A 23,720-nucleotide genomic window follows, 5' to 3' on the forward strand; every position below is an offset into this window, starting at 1 on the left:
AATTAGCACGTTGGCCCAGGACAGTACGAACACAGCCAGGCATGTCTTCGCTTTGGTCTAGTCCCGCACAAAGGGCTCTTTTAACCTATGAATTGAGTCATTTGTGTAAATATCGGTGCCATAAAATGCTGTTTTCGCTTATCTGGGTTCGGAATTCAACTCTCTGGGTCATCCCAGTTAATTGAGAAGTTTACCGCTGTCTAATTTCCAACAATCGAACTTTGGCATAGGGCGCTCACATTTGTCAGAGCATCTGAAAGTTGATCACCTGCATTTGTGTAGCTCCAAGCAGGCCACCTCCACTTTCCCTCTCTCTGGTTACCATGGTGGCCCTTTTCACTCTGTCCTCTCGCCTCCAAAGCCAGGTAGGCTTCCCCATCAGAGCTAGAGCCAGCTCCAGACCCATGATAGCTGCAGTCTCCCAACTCTTCTCGAGTTGCCCAACATTATTAGCCATCGGGGACCCTCCTCGGCAAAATAGCATTTCCCTCATAGTAGTAGAGGTTCAGAGTTGTATTTTCTACCGGTAATTCTGCACATGGGTTTTTGCATAGTGCCCTATAATGCAAGTGGAAAAATCTGATGGAGCTAGTCACCAACCTGACATCTTTGTCTGGGCGAGGGGCCCGACCCCCAAAACTAAGATTCTTTTAAGGGTTTCAGAGCCTTCTCTGGTGTGCATGCACTTTTATTTTTATGAGCTGAAGGACTCTTGGTAAGGTGGGATGACATTAACTTGCTGCTGTTGACTGGTGCAATGACTGGTATTGTTGGTTACACTTTCAAAAAAGTCCCTCAGGCTGCCTTTTAAGCACGTCTTTTGTCTACAGAAGGGAGTGAAATAATAGGCTTCAGAGGTAGATAGCCGTCTTCTGTCTTGTTTATTTATCGAGCACCTTGTTTCTCAAGGCCCATTAAAAAAAAAAACATTTTCAAACTGAAGCAGCTGGTGGAGATTGTTACTCAGTTTTTCTTAATATTTTTTTCATCTGTTCTTTGGTCTCTCCAACAGGGTCAGGGTTTATTATGTGTAGCAGCAAAGAAAACCACGACAGCGATGCCGACCTGGATGTGGATGGTGACGACACCCTGGAGTACGGGAAGGCACAGTATCCTTTTGACTGACTCCTGTAAAAGCAAGCATGCTCAAACACTCCCTGGGCCGGGCGTGTGTTCTATACAAAATGCAAGAAAACATCTGATGTTTGTACTTGATGATACTGCAGTTATTAGTGAAGTCCTTTCAAAAAGGGGGAAGTGTGATGTCACACTGGTTCACTAATAACCAGCTAATCGAAACAGGCCCTAAAGCCTGCTCAATAATGTTTGCATTCAGTTGAATTATGCCCCATCTTGTAGTGGGTCCCTTTATCCCTTGCAGTGCTTGTTTCCGATTCTCTTGCTAAGGCTGTGGGCGAGTGGTTTTGCGGTTACGGGTACGCTACAAATAGACATTGGTGGTACATGTGGCTTCTGTTCTTTGTGTGAGCTTTGGGGCAGCCAGTGGCCACAGTTGATACTAGCTGTTTATTTTGCCGTCTTTTACTATCCTGCCCACATGTTCCCTCTGGACTATTTGAGGCTCCTAGATATTTGTTTATGCTGCAACTGTGGAGCCTCTTATCTAAGGTACTACCTGTGCACCAGATTTAGAGCCTGATTTAGATATTGGTGGAGAGTTAAATGCCATCAGAACGGTGATGGATATTTCGTCCGCCAGTATCTAAATCCCATTATATCCTACGGATTTAGATATTTGGTGGACGGGAGATCCATCACTGTTGTGGCGGAGTAACTCATCCGCCAATATCTAAATCAGGCCCTAGTGGCCAGATGTATCAAGGGTTTTTACCCATTCTGTGTCTATGGGAAAAAGTGTTCGTACATATGGCCCTTAGTGTTCTACTGGAGGAGGTACAAAAAGTTTCACCTGTGGTTATTGTTGAAGGGTCAGCTTGCTTGTTGTATGTGGCTGTAATTCTTGTGTGTAGGGTTATAGCGTGGCTGTCCACAAGGATGAGAGCTATCGACTTCCATATCAAAACAAAACCACTTTTTCCTCACTTAGGGTATTTGAGTATTGTTTGGATGCACACTGCAAATCATTAACATAAAAAAGTTGATTTAATTCCCTTTTAATGTACCTCTCTCCTTTGGGTTTCCTTTGTGACCCAGGTTGCCTTGTTGACTCTTCCGCGCACGTAGCAGGTCTTTAGTGCGACTGTCTCGCAGTCCCCACCCCTAGGCTTACTTGCACCATGGGATACCACACAAGCTTTCCAGAAGGAACCGGAAGCTTCTTTTATGGGATTGATTTTCTCATGCCTGGCATAATCAAAGGTGATCCAGGCTAAGCCATGTTCTGATCTTTTTCTGAGTGAAGGCCTACCAAGATATAGCCATCCTGATCTACTGCACCACAGATGTAAACACTGAATTCAGGGTAGTCCAAGGAGACAAGAGGCCAACTACCTTGAAGCCCACCCAAACGCTTGCCCAGAGATGGTAGGATGCTACACTGATGGGATTTATAGGTTCTGGTAGTGGAAACTCAGCCTGTGGAGTTCAGTTTCTTACAGCTCCGGATAACTTTTGCTTACTTGAAACGTACTCCCTTTATGTTGGTGTGGATATCAGAAGTGTCTGCGAACCATACTAGCAGCCCCCCTGACCTTTCTGTATGTGCAGAGTCCATTACCTGCCTGACCTCTGCCCTTGATTCTAAGTTTGTGGATTGGATGCTGTTGCTTCGGCCCGCATTACAAACGCCCAATTTACAGGTCAGACAAGATTCTACACTTCATCACTAAGACACCCAAGACTTGTTTGGGTTCCTGTGGCTACCAACTATAATATCAAAACTGGTCTAATACCATTTGTTTAGGGACTGTTGTTACTCGCAAACTGTATTGTTCCTGTAACTGCACTGTGTTCAGAACTAGACCATGGAACAGAGCCTTACGCTAAAACCACATCCCTTAAGTTTAAAACATCGCGGCTAGGGAATTGAGACTTGTACCATTCTTCTAAATGTTTATTGTAATTTTCAGATGTTTATTAAATTGACATTTCTCTTGAAATTAACCTGGCGGAATATTATTATATAGTGTGTATGCAATAATAGTGTTAAACTCAGTTTGACTTAAACAGCGCACCACCTCCCATTAGACAGATCTTTCCTCAGTTAGCAAGGTTAGAGGCTTTGGATGCCCAGCATGCCGTATCACACCAAATACCAACTTCCTGGTCAGTAACAAACACATGATTTCTCATATTAATCCTAAATATAGCTAGGTACAACTTCAAATATCTGTGTACCTGAGAGGGTCTTTAAAGTTTGAAAGCATAATCATTTAAAGTCATTAAGAATCGACCGGGCATGGATCGTGCATAATTTGCTCGACTGATCACCATAATGGCCATAATGTGTAAGGACTGGTTCTGCTAGTCAGTTTGAAGACTCATTGGTTTATTGTGGCAGGTGGAGATAATTCCGTGCGAGTTACGGTTTACAAGTTCCAAGGGCAGTGGGGCTAGCACAGCATTGTATACTTTGGAATTCTTGTTATTTTGTGCAGTGCTGCAAGACCGTAGTGTCAAGGTCTATCCAGTATGTCTTGCCTTTGGGACCTGTTGGCTTTGCCAGTAGTTTTAATGATGTACTGAATCTTGGATGCTGTGAAGCTTTGATAAAGAGTTTAAAAAAAAGGTGCTATGGTGCCTCCACCAACCTCATTTTGTAAGTGTTTTTACAAAATGACTCGGGGTGGGTTTTTATTTCCTTCTTTTTATGTACTCCGAGTTGGATCATTACATTTAGAACAAAAATAACAAAGCACTAAAGCATTTGTTTCGGTTTTTTGGGCTGCTGGTGTTAAGAAGCAATGCGGGAGGCTTTGGTGGGTGAGAAGCAACACAAAGGGTATGAGTGGGGTAGGAACCAGTATGGGGGAAGCAACATGGCGGTGGGGGACTGAAGCAACACTAAAGGTGCGAGTGGAGGTAAGCGACACTGGCGAGAGAGTGGAAGATGGGGCTTGGGGTAAAGAAGTACATCACCTAGAGCGAGGAGGAACGTTAATCTGTTGCGGGCAGCACTTGGGCGAGGAAGCACTGCTGGGAGAGAAGCTCATGATAGCGAAAATAACATGGTGGGGGTGGGAGAGAAGCACACAGGCGAGAGAGAGCAATATGGGCCACTGTGGATGTGGTAGTACATGAGCTAGACAGCTGGAAACACAGGCACTGGGGTACTTTCACTAAAAGGAAAAAAATAGTGCTTCAGAAGTGACAGTGGAAGGTACAATTATTTGAGCCGCTGCTCCGGTGGAGGGACAAACACAAGAAGAGAAAGTAAACCACACAAGCGTTCAAATAAAAAGCAAGAAAATGAGTGGCAAATCCAACCTTTATAAACAAGAGACCGGCTCTAAGCCTCTAAGATGACCAGGTTCTTTCACAAACACAGACAGCTTGCACTGTCTAGTAGGGCAAGCCTAAAAAATGAGATTGCAGCTCTCCCTAGAGTGAAAGATCTTGAATGACAGCGTAAAACCGGTCTTTGTGTCGTTCTGTTTTATGTGTTAATCTATCAGAATTACATTGAGGAGGGTTATAATACCTTTTATTGGACCAGCTGAACTATTCCAGGACATTAGCTTTCAAAACCTCAGATCATGTCTCTAGTGGAACATCAAAAATGAGTTTGATTTGGAAAGGTAATGGAGTTGAACATCTTTGTGTAATTATTAAGTGTGCCCAATAAAGGGCATCACATCCGACAATGAATAAAACATTTGCAGTGGATTGTACTCAGTTCTCACAGTTTGTGTCAGCGCTTTCGTGCATTTTCCTATCCCTCTTTAGGTATGGCCTAGGCAGCTTTTGCTGTTTTACCACCCTCATGCATTCAAAGTAATTTCTAAAAAAAAATACATGTTTACATAAAGAAAGAGGGCCTTTAGGACAGTTTTGCTTCCACTTATCACAATATACAGAACGGGGGTGGGTTTGCCCACTTCAGCCACAGGTTCTCTTTCTTTGTGAGTGATGACATTTATTCTGCTAATTGTGCACATCCTCATAAAAAGAATTGCAATTCACTGCAAGGATTCGTAGGCCTATACCTTAGTTAACCAGTGATTTTTTTTTTTTTTTTCTCTTTCTTTCAATTTGTTGTCCTTTTTTTGTCATCCTTGCGTGTTTAAACTATGTCTTCAGGTTTTAGTAATTCAAAGCCATTAATGCATCTATGTTTTCTTTGTCTATAAAAATTATATTTCCTGTGATGTGCAGTAAACATTAAAAATGATTTTTAATCTCGTTTTAAGGAGACCTGTCTGCTAGGAAGTACCCACACGGTTCTATTAAAATAATAAGTGAAAGTATTTTTTTTATTTAAAAAAATGGTATTGCAATTGTTACATTTAGAGTTCCCACTGTTTTCCTTTGCGTTGTATGGCCTATGTTTGCAACAGGAGGTATTTTAAAAATGAAACCACTGTACCTGCTTGTCCAGTGCAGACGTATTGGCTTTGCCAGTGCTTGCTCATTTTAGCAGTGCTGCTTAGTGTGTTTCTTTCTTTTCATCACAGAGCCAGTAGCCTGGGAGCGAGTGGTTAATTAGTTAAACCTTGAATGCACTCTGTGAGGAGCACCTGTGAATTCTGGTAGATTTCAAGCTTGTGTGGTATTCACAACAGTTGTCTAGTCCATCATTTACATATAATTCATGATAACTACAAAAAAACAAGCCATCCCACCCCGTGTTCTAAAGTAAAAAAATAAAAAGCTGTCTTTGTGAAAAGAAAAGGATTAAATTACGTCAATACGGTGATCTATAACTCTTGACAAACCAGCATTGGCAAAGCCAGTAGGTCTTTGCTGTTTAGATTTGCCAGTGCTTCTTTTCTTTGTGAGTATGTTTTGTGTGAAGACACGTACTGTATGAAAACAAACTTTGTTTGAAAGCAAAACCTAGTTCTTTTTTTTATTTAAAAGCACACGTTGCACTAGTAATCCCTAGCACCGAAGAGAGGCTACTCCTCGCAGATGCAGAATGCTGTCACTCACATTCAGGTGAGCCGGTAGCTCGCGGATGCTGAGCCTGTGCCCAGTGCTGTCTGCTGTGGTGGGCGGAAGCAAATGTGAATGACACTACCGAAGACCAGTGGACTAAGAGGGCGGGCTTAAAGGCCTTGTATCTAAAGTAACTATATTTATATTAAAAATAAAAGGTCTTAGCTAAGGCCAAACCTAAAAAAGGTCTGAACCGTGTTCCTGGAAGAAGGGGAAAGGTGTGGAAGTAAGGCTACTGCCTTACTTTGGCACCGATCCGGTATGGTATGGCTGAGCTCTAGCTCTTTTTCCTAATTTTGAGACGCAGGTGAGATCGATGTTGCAGCAGTGTAGCTGCCCGCTCTAAACAGCCTTGATGCTTTGTATGCACCGCGACTGCGTTACGTATTGGTGTATTTTTGTTGAATACGTTTTTCCGATGCTTTATACCTTCCGATGCGTGATACTACGTATTCTCTTTGAACAAGTGTCTGATATCCCCCAGTTAGTACCGGAGGAGTGCTAGGCCCTCTGACACCTGAGCTCGGCCTGCTCCTGTACAGCTGTCGCGAGAGCAGGGCGGGCTCGGCACTGCTTGAGAGCTTCGTGCTTCCTTAACTCTCGTGCTCAGGTACACGGAGGCGGACATCATCCCCTGCACTGGCGAGGAGCCCGCGGAAGCCAAGGAGCGGGAGGCCCTCCGCGGAGCCGTTCTCAAGTAAGCTGCAGCCCCTTCTTGTGGGAATGTGGGAGGAGGGCTTGGACCCTAAGAAAGGATCTGAGGAGGTCTGCGAGTTGTTACCACGTGCCAGCCTTTCAGTAGTGGGCTGTGCCAGCGAGGAGGGCACCTCTGCTGGCACGCCCGTCACTGGGGGTTCTGGGGAGCAGGGATCTTTACGTAGAGTTTGTCTTTTGCAAAGAAAACTGTTTTTAAAGCTCTGACCTTCGCATTAAACTTAAAATTCTGATTTGTATGTATATTTTGGTTTGTGATTTTTGTTTTAATAACGTGTGTATCTGTTTGATTTAGATTTGTTTCTGCAAGTTTTGTGCATTTTTTCTTAGGTTCCTATCGTAGAAATAGCTTAGGTAGTGGGTCCTTGGCTTCCAGTATGATTCAGTGGGGTCCACAGAAGTCAAAAGGTTAAGAACAACTGATTTAGTCTCCGGCACTGTGTACTTTCTAGTGGTGTAGTAGGAGCTAGCTTTGTGTACAATTGGTGCTGGATGAACGTACGTCCATAGGTGGGGTTGGGACGGAGGGCAGATCTCTCCGCCCAGCCCCTCTTGCCCTGCACCCTTTGCTTGCTCTGCCCCCACCTTCCGTCACCTCTGACTACCTCTCGTGTCTCTCTCCTCTTTAACTCTTCGTGTCTCCCCTTGCCACTCTCCCCTTCCTCTTACTCAGAATAGCTGGAACTCGCCTGCTACCTATATTGGTTCCCACCCCTCCCCGCCCTCAGCACACCTTAGTCCAGATCCAAAGGGATGGCTTTGTCCGTGGCTGTTACAGCTGGCGCCAGTCCGTACTAGTGAGTGAAACAGCAAGATGCCTCCGTTTTCCGGTTTACAATGCTGCATTATCCTCCTACAATACTACCGTGCTCTATCCTGCAAGTCCCGCTTATTTTTATAGCGCTAGTAATTTATTATGACTAAAATATGCAGTTTCGCCTCTGCACAGTGGCCGCTAGGTGGCAGCACTGCTCCGCAGATGAGCTAACACGATGCAGTGGTCTGTTATGAACTACCGTTGGCGCCAGTCACAGTGGGCATCTCCCACCTCTCAACAGGACACTTGCAGCCGGGATCCATGTGCGCACAGGAGCTGCCTCTTCTGGGGGTCTAATACCACAGGCCCCTTTATGCGCACAGGCGCAGCGCAGCACAAAGCATGCAGCCTCTACTAAGTGCCTAATACCACAGACCAGTGCTTGATTTGTAAATAAAAACGTGCCGGTGCCCAAAGCCCTCCTCTTAAACACACGGCAGCTGCAATTAAATGTGCGAACACGGAATACTGGGACAGCGTAATCCTGAAGCCATCTCGGGCCTCTTCAATCCATTTAAAGACACTCCCTGCCCCTTCAGCTCTCTTTCAGCTTTCTCCCATTGTGACGCTTTTTCGTTTTTCTCTTCCTCTGTCTTTCACATATGTGTCTTTTGCTCTCAGTAAATGCTTGAGGCAGAAAAATAAATGCCGGTGCTCCGCACCGGAAACAACGAGCACAAGTTAAGCACTGCCACAGGCCTCTGTGTGCGCACAACACAGAGCCACTGCTATAGGTCTGGTACTACAGGCCCCTGTGTGTGCACAGGCGCAGCATGCGACCGTTGCCAAGGGTCTGATAGCACAAGCCCCTGTGTGTGCGCATGCAACCTCTACTGGAGGTCTGACACCAGAGGCTCCTGTGCACGCACAGGCGCGCCTACACACACTCATTCTTGCATGCACGCACGCGCATCCATTAACAACACTCATAACATTCAAACATGCACGCACGCACCAAACATTCATTTTAAAAGATCTCACACACGCACGCACGCACTTACCTTCAGCCTCGGAGGTCCCAGCCTCCTCACAGAGTGGGATGGGGTCAGTGAGACTGCTGACCCCACCCCACTCTGTGACGAAGTGACACTGATTGACACTCGCCCTGGGCGCTTCAGGGCTTAAACCTGAAGCGCCCAGGTCGAAGTCAATGGGTGGCGCTTTCCTCCTCACCCAGGGGAGGGCTTTGAGGCACCTTTGTTGAGCCAAGGAGGTCACACCCATAGAAGCTGTGACCTCCTCAGCCTAGCAAAGTTCAGCTCAGGCAGCCAGGAGTCTGCGCAAATCGTGCAGGTCTGTTCCTGGCTGCCTGACCTGAACATGAAGAGTGTCTGTCAGGCTGACCTTTGTTCAGCCTGACAGGCACTCTTCGTGAGGGGCAAAAGATGTGGGGGGGAGGATTGGCCCCTCCACCCTAAAGGACGGGCCACGCCTGGTCCTCTGTGCGCACAGGTGCAGCATGCAACCTCTTCTAGGGGCCTGGTACTAGAGTCCCCTGTGTGAGCACAGGTGCAGCCTCTACTGGAGGCCTGGTACCCAGGGGCACCTGTGTGTGCGCACAGGTGTGTCGGGCAACCTCAACTAGGGGTCTGGTACCAGAGTCCCCTTTGTGCGCACCGGATCAGCACGCGACCGATGCTGGAGGTCCAATACCACAGGCCCCTGTGTGCCCGGGTGCGGCATGCATCCTCTACTGTGACCTCCACTAGGGGTCTGCTACCACAGGCCCCTCTGTGCGCACAACACACAGCCTCCACTAGGGGTCTAATGCCACAGGCCCCTGTGTGCTCTGGGGCGTGGCAAGCATCCTCTGCTGGAGGTCTGAGACCAGACCTCTACTCTGACCTCCTCTAGGGGTCCGATACCACAGGCCCCTGTATGCGCACAGGTGCCGCATGCGACCTCTACTAGGGGTCTGGTACCACAGGCCCCTCTGTGCGCTGAGGCTCATCATGCAACAGCTGCTGGAGGTTCGATTCCATAGGTCCCTGTATGGGCCAGGGCGCAGCATGCATCCTGTGCTGGAGGTCTGATACCAGACCTCTACTGTGACCTCTACCAGGGGCACAAACAGTCTCCACTAGGGGTCTGATACCACAGGCCGGGGTGTGCGCACAACACACAGCCACCACTTGGGGTCTGATACCACAGCCCCTGTATGCGCACAGTCGCGGCATGCATCCTGTACTGGGGGTCTGATATCACAGGCCCCTGTACTTTAAAAAAAAATAATAATAATAATAAAAGAGGCACTGTAGGGCTCAAAAAATCCACTTGCATTGGCAACTTGTATTTGTTCAGGTCGAGCTATTTTTAATACTTACTTTCCCCTTCTAGGGACTTGACACTGAACAGGTGTTCTGTTCAGTTGAAAAGTGGAGTGGCAGTAAAAGATGCCTTTAAATCTTTTTCTTATGTCACATTTGCTCTGTGTTAACAGTCAGAGGTCAAAAGTCAGTTTTTCTTACAATTAATTTTCCTTCTGACTGCAGAGTTCCAGTACTTTGTAAGGTGAACTGTGTGACCTGCTGCATAGAATGTAAAATAAAAGGATATAGGGTGTCAGGTTTTTCCTAACACACAACATTTAAATGACCAAGTCAACTGTGCAAACATTTCAAAATATATTTCAATAGTTAATAAAGCCCTGGTTTAATATTTCTGTGTGATGAAAAAATATTTCAATTGGATGAAAACAAATCAGAATACTTTATATGTTGATGTGCAAAGGATATGTTTTCTGAAACCCAATTTTCACAGATTGTTAATACATTATATAGTTTTATCAGTAAAGCTGCAAGTTAGTGAAGAGGTTTTTGGAAATTTCTTGGAAAGTTACTGTGTGTAGATGACAATATTTTACCACATTGTGGTTTAGTAATATATTTATTAAAATTGAGTGTTTAAACAAACTGAGGAACACTCCTGCCCTGATGGTAATGTTGTTAGTAAATTAAAAGAAGTCCTAGGTTATGTGAGCTAATTGAAGGAAATGTATTTTTACCTGTTAAGCCCAAAGGTTGTATGTAACTCTGCTGTCCAAAATTATGTGTGTTCATCGTTTTGCGGGAAGGGGTTACTGAATAGCAGAACCAAAAGAAATGGTATTGCACATGAACCAGAGTTAACTCTCGTCTCCACTCCGTATGTGATCTTCAGTTGTGCCCCAGATTTTCATGACACTGGCAGCGTTTTGGGTCGTAGAAATGCTGTCCATGTTTGGCTGTGGTTGAGGGGAAGGACAGCACCTTGTGTGTTTTTAGATGTTCCACCACATATGGCATAATTCTGTTTAGCAGGTGTTATAGCTGAAGACTGCCTAAGTGACAGCTTTTAGATGTTAATTTTGTGGCTCTCTGTTCCCCTTCCAGCGGCGGAACGCCCAGCACCCGAATAACCACAGAATTTTCAAAATGGGCCAGCGATGGTAAGTTGACACGTTTTGTATTCCTGAGGGTTATGTATTTTTTGTTTTTTTTTGTTTAGCTCTTTGAGGTGCGCAGTGCGAATGCTAATGTGTACATGGTCAGCAGAGGTTCCTTCGTGTATTGTGAAGAGGGTGTGATATGTTGATCTACAATTTACATATGACTGCACTGACTTTCGAACTTTTGGACGGTGTCACCTCCTACCTTTCACTTAACACCACCTGGGCCTACAATTACCACACTTTACCCATTCCTGGTGTTGCACATTGATGTGTAAACTTTCTTCCTGTAACTACTTATGGTCAGTTGTATTACATGATCTACCTGATTGCACAGGGTTTTATTAGACTTCCCTTTGGGCTTTTAATCTTTCTCATTCACCAGAGGGATGCCATTTTTAAAAGGCATCTACTGCTTAAGATCAGCTGACCGTTTTTTAAAATCACAGGATTGTTTGACAGCCGGTGCTTCTGAAAGGCTGGCGTGGGTGGGGCAGAGTCTGTAACGTAGTGCACTACTGATGCTGTTGTAGTCACGATTTTTCTCCTCAACACGTGTAAAATCTTAAGTTGATGTGCATCAGTAGTGGTTAGCATTGCAAAGCATCTACAGGGACATCTATGACGGTGCCCAAAAATGAGTTAAGCGTGGTTCCTGCTCTGTCTTGCGTTGGTGTGCCGCATGCCTCTGCACTAAATCTCCACTTGTCTTCAAATGCACTTGGCTAAGAATCCTGGACCAGTGTTGGCTTCAGCCATTGAGAGTCTGAACGTAATCATCCTGCTACATTCGCGCTCACACTGCACTCTTCCCAGACCGTGGTGTCGAGCAGTGATATTAAGGACCCTGGCCTCTGGCTGCTTTTATCAGAGTCTAACGTACACCTAAATGTATGTATTTTATGTGCCCTATTTCTTCATCAGTTTTAAGTATTGTGTGGTAAAAGATAATAACGTGCGAAATCTTTTTGCCTTATAGAAATGCCCTCCACGAGTAACGGTGAGAGCAGTAAACAGGAGCCGCTGCCGAAGACCTGCAAAAACAGTGACATTGAAAAGTGAGTGGAGATCAGCCCAGGGGATTGGTGGTGGGTGTTGTGGGGGGAATGAGGTTGGGGTCACATCCTGTATCAAACAATCCTGCCCATCCACAGGTATCACATTGCCCACTGATGTGACTTGTTTAGCACGAGCTACATAGCAGTTAAGTGCAGTTCTCAAACGGGAGGGTCGGCTGGCACATGCCACTTCCACCCCCTTTAAACCCTGGAATATTTGTTTGAAGTTAAGGAATTGAAGGCTCTTCATGCAAACGCAGAGATCTAACTGAATGATTTCAGGCTGGAGCTTGTCAGCGAGACTAAGACAAGGGTCGCTTATGGATTCTCCTTATGTGTATATGATGCCTCCGTGTTCCCTCAGATGTCTGAACACCTCCTTATGATCCTAGAATATTTGTTGAAGGTTGGAATTCAAGGCTCTTACTTTTGGTAAGAGTGGAAAGTTCTGCGGGTACCTTTAGGGTAACTGCACTGGGAGTATCATGAGTGTTTGCGGGCTGAAGGTGGTATACATCGAGTCTTGAATGTTTCTGATGCCTTCTTGTTCCCTCAGATCTCTAAACATCCCCTTAGACTCTGGAATATGTGTTGAGGTTAGAATTGAGGGCTCTTAATTTTGTCGGGCGTAGAGCGCTCTAGCTACCTTTAGGGTGAACACACTAGGAGTATCACGTTGACAGACTGGAGCTTCCCAGCCAGGCTAGCGTACATTGATTCTTGAATGGGTCTCATGTCTCTGTCCCCTCAGATCTCTGAAAACCCCCTTTAGAGCTTGGAATATTTGTTGAAGTTTGGAATTGAAGGCTCTTACTTTGGATGGGCAAAGAGATGGTCTAGCTGTGCATGTTGGCAGGCTGGAGCTTTTTGGAGAGACTAAGACGAGGGTTGCTCATGGAAGCCTCAATGGGTTTGGTGCCCCTTGTTTCCGCAGATCTCTGAACGCCCCCTTGAGATCTTGGAATATTTGTTGAAGTTTGGAATTGAAGGCTCTTACTTTTGGCGGACTCAGAGGCCTTCTAGCTGTGAATGTTGTGAGTCTGGAGCTTGTCGGTGACACTAAGAAGAGGGGTGTTCCTTGAGTCTCGAATGCTTCTGATGCACCTGTCCCCTCGGATCTCAGCTCTGTGGCCTGCATGCCTTTGCCCCAGTTGCTCGCCTGGTTCCTGGGCGCCGTGATGTTTAGCCCCAAGTATATGTGCATCTGATAAATGAAGTGGTTGTGATCATCATGCCTCATGAGCATTGAGTGGGTTGGGGGTGGGTCGGAGGACTGAATTTGCACCAGCTGGCAGGTTACCAATCCAGCACAGAGCCGTGATGTATGGTGACCTAGTGTGCAGGCTAAATTGATTCATCTTGAGTTTTCTGTTTCTTAATCTGGAGCTAAATTGGTTTCATTTTTCTTGTTTTCGGCCGCGCGCGCCTGAAGTTCTGAGTCGGAAATGGCCTGCCTTCATTTTTCATATCTCTAATTTCTGCTTTTAAATCCTGCCATTATTGATTGGCGTGTTAAACGACATGTAGGCTCTTATTAGCATTTGCAGGAAAGTGTTCCGAAGCGCAGCGGTTTATCACCTTTGTCAGCTGTGGGTGACGGCTCACAGCAATTGTGTTTATTCATCGCCGCGTTTTATGAGGACTGCATCCTTCTCACGCGCCGTCTCCGCTCCCTCCTCTCTTTCTTCTTGGTCAAAACAATGAATTGGGTTGACAGCCTTGGCTGGTGTAATTTGTGCGAGCCCGAGATGGGGTGTGATACGTTGTGACCCTTGGTGGGGTGTGGGGACCGCCCAAACAGAAGTAGGAGCTTTCCATCACTCGGCCGCCCTGAAGCCAGAGCTGCCTTTCCACACACGAGCCTGGCTTCACTTACTCGAGGAAGGAGATGTGATGCAGTTTCTGACCCTAGGGTTGTGTTTTTGGGGTTTGGTCACGTGGATGTTTCCTGCAGTGCTCTGTATGGCTCGCCTGAGCTCGGAGACCTTGTAAGCACACGGAAACGCCGATATGGAGAGGTTTCCAGAGTCCCGGAGTGCAGAGGGGGCATTTAGCAGAGGAGCACGCGCTGGAAGGTGACGTCCTGTTCTTGATGGGCCCTAGAGAACTGCAAGAGGCCCTCGAAAGGTTGCAAACGACCAGCATTTTTAATAGGTTAAATATCTGATCTAGGGTCCCATGGAACATGACTGGCGCAGTCTGTGATTCTGGGCAAATAACTTGGTCTCCACAAGATTCAAATTGTACATTTGTAACATAAATATGAAAACATCCACAGTACATTGTTCAGTCTCGATTACTCCCACCCCCCCCCCCCCCCCCTCCCTCCTGCCCATCAATACATCCTCGTTCTGTGATCTGGTCTCAGAAGGACCCCACACACCTGCCTATGCAGCGCCACCTTTGAGATGCTTCCACAATAATAAATACGTTCCGTGTGAAACATTCAGCTGTTCTGTGGAGCTATGTTGACGGTGTATCAAACACTGAAAATAAATAATATAAAAATATTCAAGGAAAGCTAGAGTCCAGACGAAAGCCCAAACACTAGATCCTTACTATTGAGTGGGTGGGCAGCGTTCAAGAAGACCAGTTACATCAGAGTGGTCTCAGGCGGTGATGATGCTGTGAGTGGGAGGGTGTTCAAGCACTAGCAGACACTTTTCCAAAATGAACTTCTCCACTTGTTGCTAAGTTTGAGTCGAGTATTGCAGGGAAAGCAAGTTTGAGAAAACAACAGTGCAGTACGATCCAAGGTCTAGTAGCTTCTCGTCGTGTAATCATATGTTCGTTATGAAGATCAGCTTGGCACTGCTGGTGTGGACTGCTGCAGCAGGTCGTGTGCATGGCATTCCCTGGTTGGCATCCTTCCCAGCTTCTCGCCATGCTTAACAAATGTCCTGGCTCTGTCCTCGCCTCTGTCTCCTTGTTATCCACCCCCATTCTGGCAGCTTACTACTTTTGCTTTTGTGCTGGTTTCCATGAGTTGCCTCTTCTCACTGGCTGTCTCCTCTGCTTTCCCAACCAACATTGAACACTGCTAATGCTAGGCGTGTCTCTAGCTGCACATCCCCATCCCCTACCTCTGTCTCCCCTTGTCCTGTGTCTCTCCTCCACCCTGAGACACTCGTTCCCGGTGCCCACTGACTGTCTCTGGTGGTTCGCAAGCGTTCGTAAAGACGAACGCTGAATACTTTCTGTAACTCCAAGATGGCTGCTGCAATATGGTGACCGCCGTGGCTTTGCCCACACTTCTCCAAGCATTGGCAAGGCTCAGTACTGGCAGCAAACACGCTTTGGAAAAATGAGACTGAGTAGGTTTGACTGGACAGTGCAGCTGTCTGCAAGGCCTGTTTACAAAGTACTTGGAGTGCTATAGCCGTCCGCCCTTCAACCATTGACATGTTCGGATAAGCCCCGGTCAGCCATGCCTATGGGATGGTGTCAGCCACATTTTGGTTCTGAATTGATTGGAATACACATTCAGGCCGTACATGTAGGTATGTGTTGCCAGATAGGATTGGCAGGCGTGTTCTAGGGAATATTCCCTTTTTCAGGCTTAGCCATATAAAAAATACTTGTGTTATGTAATACGTCCTTTTCAGATGATGATTGTCTATGGTTTGGAGATTAGCAAAGGCCCACTTGAATCCTTGGCAGCATGTGCTTTACTCCTTTGCCGGAAACGTCCCTCCACTGTAAACATTACTTCTGCAGCGTGACTTGGTAAAATGCAGGCTCGTTACTTTCTGAACCATGCACCCTTAAATAAACAAGTGGAGTTTGTCTATTTACCCATCTTTGCTTCCTAATCATGTTTACAGGCTGATCAGACCTTTCACCCAGTTTCCTTCTCAGGGTTTCATCCCAGTAAGATTAAAGCAACTCTTGACTCTCAGTATCGTTGTGGAGCTTTCAGATTCCCCATCAGAGCCCGTAAGTTTCAGTGTCAGGCTTGGCTTGTGGTGAGAAGTGCTTTCTGAACAGTGTCCAGTACGGCCAGGCTACTCTCTTCACCTCTGTTCACATGAGGTTTAGCGGTCACTGTGCCACTTTCCTGGATTGTTCGAGAATCCTCCAATCCGACAAGCTAACTTCACTTCCAGTGGGCTCTAAAGTCTTAAGTTCTTATTCCCTGCACCCTCCACCACCACCCAGATGCTTCATGTTCCCCACGTCTAAAATGAAAGACAGTTCTCTGCTGGTTTGCTGCCACGGTGATCAGCAAGCAGGGAGAAGACATCTTAAACATTCTCCGCTTAATCTTTCCTATTTTGGTCCAGGTGGAAGAGATTGACTCAAACAGACTAATTTTACTCTTGTGGTGAACGTCTGAAACAAAAATTGTTGGGGAACCAGTGGTAGAGCAAGATAGCCGTCTTACACTTGTCTTAAGATGGTGGCAAGTAGCTGGTGGCTTCACTGTCCAGCTGTCTGCATTAGCCGACATGTAAACCACACAAGGACGACCGTATGTATGCCCACGAGGACCTGAGTAATCCTATTCGAATGCAACAATTGCACCGTGGGACTCACTTCTCATAATACTTCTTGTAAATTCTCGGTCATCTGACTAATAGGCCACTCGCCAAAGCATGTGTCCTGGCCACACTGCCACGAACATTGAATTCAGTGTTGGTGTGGACGGGACACATGCTTTGGCGAGTGGTGAACTGATTTACTTGGATGGGAGAGGGTGGAGTGGGCCAAAAGGCTGCGGCGGCCCTCCAGGGTTACGCAAGTATCCATTCTCTATAGTTAAGAATATGTTGGTTGCGACTGCTGTGTGTGCGTCTGTGCCCACCCACAGTGTGGTGCATTAGTCAGATGACAGAGCTCCTGGTGAGACCCGAGAATCTTATGCAGGTCGAAACTCTGACACCCTCTCACTTGGTTGTCTATGATTCATTCCAAGAGGAGATATTGTTGACACAGATAGTATCCCAGATTAAATTTATTTAAAATGATCATGCAGCTTGGGCTTTGTACAGTGTCTTTTTTACGTGTGTATGTGCTCACCGTGGGAGCACTGTCACCTGCACTGTTAGTATGTACTGCACCGTGTTCCTGTGAAGCAAATGAATGATTTGTGGGAACAGAGAGAAGTGTCCTGTACTCTAGTTCGGCAGTGTCCGATAAGATATGGATGATGTAATTGAATTGTATTCATCGGACACATGAGAGGTATTGTGAGGGGAGAGTCCCACAGTACAATTGTTGCATTCTAATGTGCTTACCTAACGATCAAAGGTGTCCCTCCTTGTGGAACCAACTCTCATCCGTCTTTCCTCGGTCGATGCATCTCTTAAAGTATGAACCTTTTCTAAATTCACATACTTTGAATTATTCTGGCACTGTTGATTGGGTCCAGAAAAACTTTATATATATTTTATATATATATAATAGCTGGAAATTGTTGGGTTACCCACACAAAAAGTGTAGAACGGAAAGCCCAGGATCCACCTGGCCCATCAGTGAGTGCTGTAGGCACTTTCCTTTATATCTTGTTCCAGCCTCTCTCTGCCTCTGCAAGGAACCCACAAGCAGTGACATTCCGGCTCCAAGGGCGGAAACACTGGACTGTTTTCAAAGGGCACAGGCCTGGCAGTCTGAGAAACCTGTTCCTATTTGCCTCTGAATGGTCCATCCTGAAATGGCGCAGGTGTGTTTAAAAAAAAAAACAAAAAAAAAACAGTGGAATGGAATGCTGTGCGCGGAAATTACCAGTAGTTTTAGATTGTGATTTCCATGCTTCTACACCTTGGGATTGACTTGCGCACACAGACGTCCCAGAGGGAGCTTGTGCAGTCTGTGGAAATGGGAGTGGTGTCGCGGGTAAGCCAGGCCCTGAACGCCTTCACCTTTAGGAATGTCGCGACACACGTCATCCTTTGGCAGGCGGCGGATTCCATCAGCTCGAAGTGACACTAGTTAAGTCAGGCCCAAGATGAATAGGTGGCAGTCTCAGACTGAAGTCGATCCTTCCCACAGTCCTTAACTAAGTTGTCTCCGTGGCTCTGCTCCCATCTTCGACAGCGGCTGGGGGGGGGTCCCACGTGCCCCCTCCTCCCCCCTGAAGGTTACAGGCCAGCATCTTAATTCAGAGTGCCAATGTTCAATTTTGCTTCCTGCCACCAAACTAGATTGCAGGCCAGGGAAGGAGTCTTGCTTCCTGGCCCCAGCGGGTCAGCGCCCATTTGTTTTCCTCAATTTTGTGTTGTCATAAATTCATTGCAGCCGGCTGTGGTCGATCAGTTTATCTCAGTCAGGGCAGGGAGCGCGCCGGCGGCATGATATACGACATGAAACATTTTCGCCAGCCTCCCCATGAATCACCAGCTGTTGGGTGTCAGCGTGGGAGGGGGCCACCAGACGGCCGGCCGAAGATGGCAAGAGACACGACGCATGAATGTTTATTTAATAATTCGCCCATATTTCCAGTGCTGTTTGGCCGGGCCCCCAGAGTTGGGCAGAAGAGTGCTTCTAGTGGCGGGGTGAGGAGGGGCTCTAATCTGTCGGGGGTGGGTCATAAATCAGAACGACAACATCATTAATCACTGGCTGGAGAGTCAAAGAGAAGAATGCATGCATTGAATATTGGGGGGCAAGGGGGGGAGTAGGGTGGGTGTGCATTTGTGATGGAAGGAAGTTACAAGATAACCTTTTAAAAATATACTTGTGACTACATAGATCAATGTCTGCAGATAGCATATGGTAGATGTTGTATCTCAGTTAACGAGAAGCGGGCATTGCGGTTACTCAGTGCTGCCACACAACTGGAGAATGTGGCACATTGACTCTATTTTTTACTGCTGTAGCCTATTCTGCTCTTCCAAACCAGATGCCCTGAGCTGCTGTTTTCTTGCAATCAGGCTACTAGTGGCATGTTGTTGACTGTGGCCCCTACACAAAGCCCTCGATGATGTTTCGGTCACTGTGCCTCATCAAGTGGGCCTTCTGCTGGATTTGTATTTCCATTCACTTTGGAAGCCATTATTTTTCTCATCCTCAAATGATGGACAGGGCTTGCGTGCCCAGTGGACTTCCTCTGCATATGAACATTGCAAGCTTGCTGCTGCAGTTTGGACAGCACCTCTTTGGACTTGAGGTTTTCTTCAGTTTTTGGGTTTGAGCCTTTCCTATCATAACCAGAACTTGCATTTTTAAGTCTGGCATTCACTAATACCCTTTGATTTTAGTTAATGTATATCTACAATATGCTTATTTCTGTGACCTGTCAGCTTGCCCTCGGCATCCATTGGTCTAACATTGAATAATTCAAATTTTTTTTCTGCCTACTACAGCATAGGGAAATTGGCCAGCCCTCTTAAGCGATTGGCTAATTCTTCAGTGAGTGAAGCCATTCTTCTTTTTCACAAGAGCACATCTGCACTCTTAGTAGGTTCCTTCAGTGCCAAGGTTTACCAAAGTGTGCTCTTTGAGGACCCAAAAAGTTTTTGCTTTTAGCTATTTTTTTTTTTTTTTTTTTTATATATCAGACAATACATTTTTGCAAAAATCACGGCCGAATAAAAACGAGCATTGACAAATCCAAAGACTGACAGCCAAAAGAAGACACATTGGCTTTGCCAGAGCTTGTTTTTAAGTCCTCAATAATTGTAGACTATACATTCCGTTGCCGCCTGGGAGCGCAGGCCTGCTTCCCTTGAACAGTGCATCGGTGTTACAAAGTTCACATTGCCTCGTGTATTGCCGTTGGCTGGCAGTTGCCCTCCCGGCTGGTTGTACAGCTGAAAGTGGTACATCTGTACCTGGGAGGTGCTTATACTGACCCAGCAGAAACAGCCGGCGTGGCTCCGTGCTCCCGAGCCTTGCCCTCTCAACCCTGCTCATGAGGATGTCTTAGCAAGAGGTTGCTTGAGCAGTTCATAATGGGATGTTGCGATGCTTGGTGCCCAATCAGGCTTCTGCTTGTCTGATGGCCTTCCCTGAGTTCAGGTGAGTGAGGTATGGCCAGTGGTCAGTGACTTTCTTAAGAGTCCTGCTCTAGTGCTCTGAAATTACCCTTAAAGTCCCCAGGCTTTTTAGATGAACTCCCCTCCCAGCAAGCAGTTGTCTTTGCCGTCAAGCCGGTCTTCTTCGAATACTACTGCCTTTGATTGTTTTTTAATTTTTTGCATAAGTAACTTAACCCAGTCTTGCTTTACCAGAAAAAATAGTATAGATGATCAAAGCAGATAGGCGATGTTTTACTGCCACGTACTCATGCTTGATTTTGAAATCCATAGTTGAAGATGTGCCATGAAAAGCATTAGCCTCTGTGGTCCCAGGTATGTGGGCTGTTGGAATGAGTTTGTCTGTTGAGCTCTAGAATGATATCTGCTGTTCTCCGGAACTCCTGGGCCGTGTGTACAGGGATAGCCCTCTAGAGTGAACTGAAAAAGGCATTTAGTGTTCTACAAAACACCAACAATAAATAGGAGTGAGGCGTGGAAGGTACCATACGGCCACCAGCCTGTTTTCCCTGCCTTGAACCCTGAGGCTTGATGTCTCTGTACCCACACGGAGGCGGTGTCCAGTGACTGCTGCTGTCTGGGGTAACGGTCGGGCTTCCCGCCTCCGATGCTGTTCACTTTAATTTGTGGCCTTGCTTCCTGAGAGTGCGGGTCGATGCGGTACCTACAGCAGTGTGAAATTCACTGTCACCTCTGAGCTCTGGTGATAGTAAGATGTCTCGGATGGCAACGCGGAAGCGGAAGGATTCAGTTGAGTCAGAATGAGGCGCTTAGGCTGTTTGGGGGAGGGGGTGCCCTCTGATGCAATTAGTTAACTTGTGGGTACATTTTGGGTGCACATGTTCTCTTGCTTTCTCGGTTTCTGGGTGTAGTTGGAGCAGTGCCGGAGTCCCAGGAGTAGACTAGCTCGGCACGGTACAGGTCAGAAGTGGAGTGCCATTTGGATGTGACATTGGAACCAGCTAGAGCTGTCCTATTCCATGTCACTAAAGTGAAGTGGCACGCTGAAAGGTGATGGAACCTACCAGCTAGAACTGATAGAAACTACCAGCTAGAACTGCCCCCTTACAGTAAACAGTGATAGAAACTACCAGCTAGAACTGCCCCATTACAGTAAACAGTGATAGAAACTACCAGCTAGAACTGCCCCATTACAGTAAACAGTGATAGAAACTACCAGCTAGAACTGCCCCCTTACAGTAAACAGTGATAGAAACTACCAGCTAGAACTGCCCCCTTACAGTAAACAGTGATAGAAACTACCAGCTAGAACTGCCCCCTTACAGTAAACAGTGATAGAAACTACCAGCTAGAACTGCCCCCTTACAGTAAACAGTGATAGAAACTACCAGCTAGAACTGCCCCCTTACAGTAAACCGTGATAGAAACTACCAGCTAGAACTGCCCCCTTACAGTAAACAGTGATAGAAACGACCAGCTAGAACTGCCCCCTTACAGTAAACAGTGATAGAAACTACCAGCTAGAACTGCCCCCTTACAGTAAACAGTGATGGAATCTACCAGCTAGAACTGCCCATTACAGTAAACAGTGATGGATTCTGCCATCTAGAACTGCCCCCTTACAGTAAACAGTGATGGAATCTACCAGCTAGAACTGCCCCATTACAGTAAACAGTGATGGAATCTACCATCTAGAACTGCCCCTTTACTGTAAACAGTGATGGAAACTACCAGCTAGAACTGTCCTATTACAGTAAACAGTGATGGAAACTAGAGCTTTCCCCATTCCTGAACTTCCAGCTAGGACTGTCCCATTCCCAGTCACTAAAATAAACCGGCATATTAAACGGTAATGCAAACTACCAGCTAGAACTGTCCGATTCCTCGTCACTAGATTTAATCGGTGTACCAAACGGTGATGGACACCACCAGCTAGAACTGTCCCATTCCACATCACTAGAATGAACCTACACACTAAATGCTGTTGGGCTGTAACAGCTAGATCTGTTTCCATTCCTCTTTACTAGATCGGATCAGTGCCTGAAACGGTGAGGACAAACTACCAGCTAGAACAGTCCCTTTCCACCAGATGCTCATGGAAACTAACAGCTAGATCTGTCCCATTCCTCATTACTAGATCGGATCTGTGTGCTAAACGGTGGTGGAAACTACCAGCTAGAACTGTCCCTCTCCGTGTCACTAGAATGAATCCGGCACACAAAACGGTAATGAGAACTCCTGGCTAGAACTGTCCCATTACACTAAACAGTAATGGAAATTACCAGCTCGAACTGTTCCATTATACTAAACAGTAATTGACACTACAAGCTAGAACTGTCCCATTTCACTTCACTGGAGTAAACTGGCACATTTAAACTATGTAGAAACAAAAATGTGACCCACTGTGCAGAACTGTTCAGCCCTGTTCCACAGTGATTTTGCTTTTCCAGGGAAAAAAAATCAGTGTGAGTATGTTCAAATGTTTAAATTTATAAACATTATAAAAGGCGTGCATTACAACAATTCTGTAGGACAAAGCATTTATGAATGTGAGTTTGATTGTCCTCATACAAGAGTCCACGTATGCTACGCACAAAACCTTCACTGGGTGGCAATAAATTTAAAGTATAAGAAAGTCCCGACTTATTGAACCCAAAATGTAGTTGTGCAATACTGTCGGTCTTTTCCTTCCACGAAAAGTTAAAACCAGCACCAAAGTCCCGATTACTGTCTCCACTCGGACCTCTCTTTTGTCTGTGCTTTTTGCAAAACGTAGTGCTCTTTTGCACAAGGAGCAGCTCCTCCGCTAAGGTGGAGGATCTTCGCTCTGCTGCTTTGAGCAGAAGAAAAATAAAATGATAATAACGGATAGTTATCATTTTATTTTCTGCTGAGTCGGGATAGGGCGGGGCTGGAGGGAGGAGCGGTGGTATGTGCACCATAAGAGCGCATGTCTTTTTTGGCCGGCCGTGTTGGGCTGGCCAAACAGACACGCGCACTTTGCATTTCTACACACGGCTGTATTTCACAGCCGGGAGGAGAGAGTGCGCGGGGTGCCTCTCTCTCTCTGTGAGCACTGAACCAGGCCGCTAACACCAATTACGGCGCTGCTGTCATGCTGGTGACAGCAGCGTTGTGATTGGCTGAGGGGAGTCTGGAAGCCTGTGTGCTTCTGGACGAAGAGGAGGGATGGAGGAGACCAACATGTCTCCCGGCCTGACTAAGTAAGTTTAAATTTTTTTTAAAAAAAATGTATTTAATCCCCACCCGCCGCCACTGCTTCTGACACCGCCTTGAGTGTCCTTGTCCCCTTTTTGGTGACCTTAAAATCTTATATGGACCATCTGTCTTATTGGTCCATTTGTTTAGCACCGTCACCAATCGTTGGTCAGCGCTTTTCACACTCTTTCCCTTTGCTGCTTTCTTTGGTTGCCTCGACTTCCTGTAGGGCCATCTTGATTGGGGGGAGAGCTACCAAGACCCCTTCCCTTATGACTGCCATCTTTATTCCACTGCTTCTGTATTTTTTCCCTTGAACATGCAGTCCAGGCTGTGGACACCAGGCCAGGATAACTCTCTGCCCCCCCGCCTATTACGATGTCAGGCATTCGCCAGATCTCCTGATGGTTCTTGTAACTTCAAATTACATCCTGTGTTAGGGAACGCACCTATGACAATCCATGATAGGG

At 46.4% G+C, this 23,720-nt stretch overlaps 1 protein-coding gene across 6 annotated transcripts in view; it reads left to right on the top strand.

Annotated features, from left to right (window-relative positions):
- Positions 1-23,720, top strand: part of RNF220 (ring finger protein 220) — a 539,236-nt gene that overhangs the window by 492,990 nt on the left and 22,526 nt on the right. For all 6 annotated transcript variants that reach the window (XM_069232799.1, XM_069232801.1, XM_069232802.1 and 3 more), the window contains 4 exons: positions 1,013-1,109; positions 6,689-6,775; positions 10,981-11,036; positions 12,016-12,094. In XM_069232799.1, coding sequence (XP_069088900.1) covers positions 1,013-1,109; positions 6,689-6,775; positions 10,981-11,036; positions 12,016-12,094 — 319 coding nt within the window. The remainder of the gene's footprint in view (positions 1-1,012; positions 1,110-6,688; positions 6,776-10,980; positions 11,037-12,015; positions 12,095-23,720) is intronic.

The sequence above is a fragment of the Pleurodeles waltl genome, chromosome 4_2 (assembly GCF_031143425.1).
Source record: "Pleurodeles waltl isolate 20211129_DDA chromosome 4_2, aPleWal1.hap1.20221129, whole genome shotgun sequence".
In the NCBI taxonomy this organism is placed as follows: domain Eukaryota; kingdom Metazoa; phylum Chordata; class Amphibia; order Caudata; family Salamandridae; genus Pleurodeles; species Pleurodeles waltl.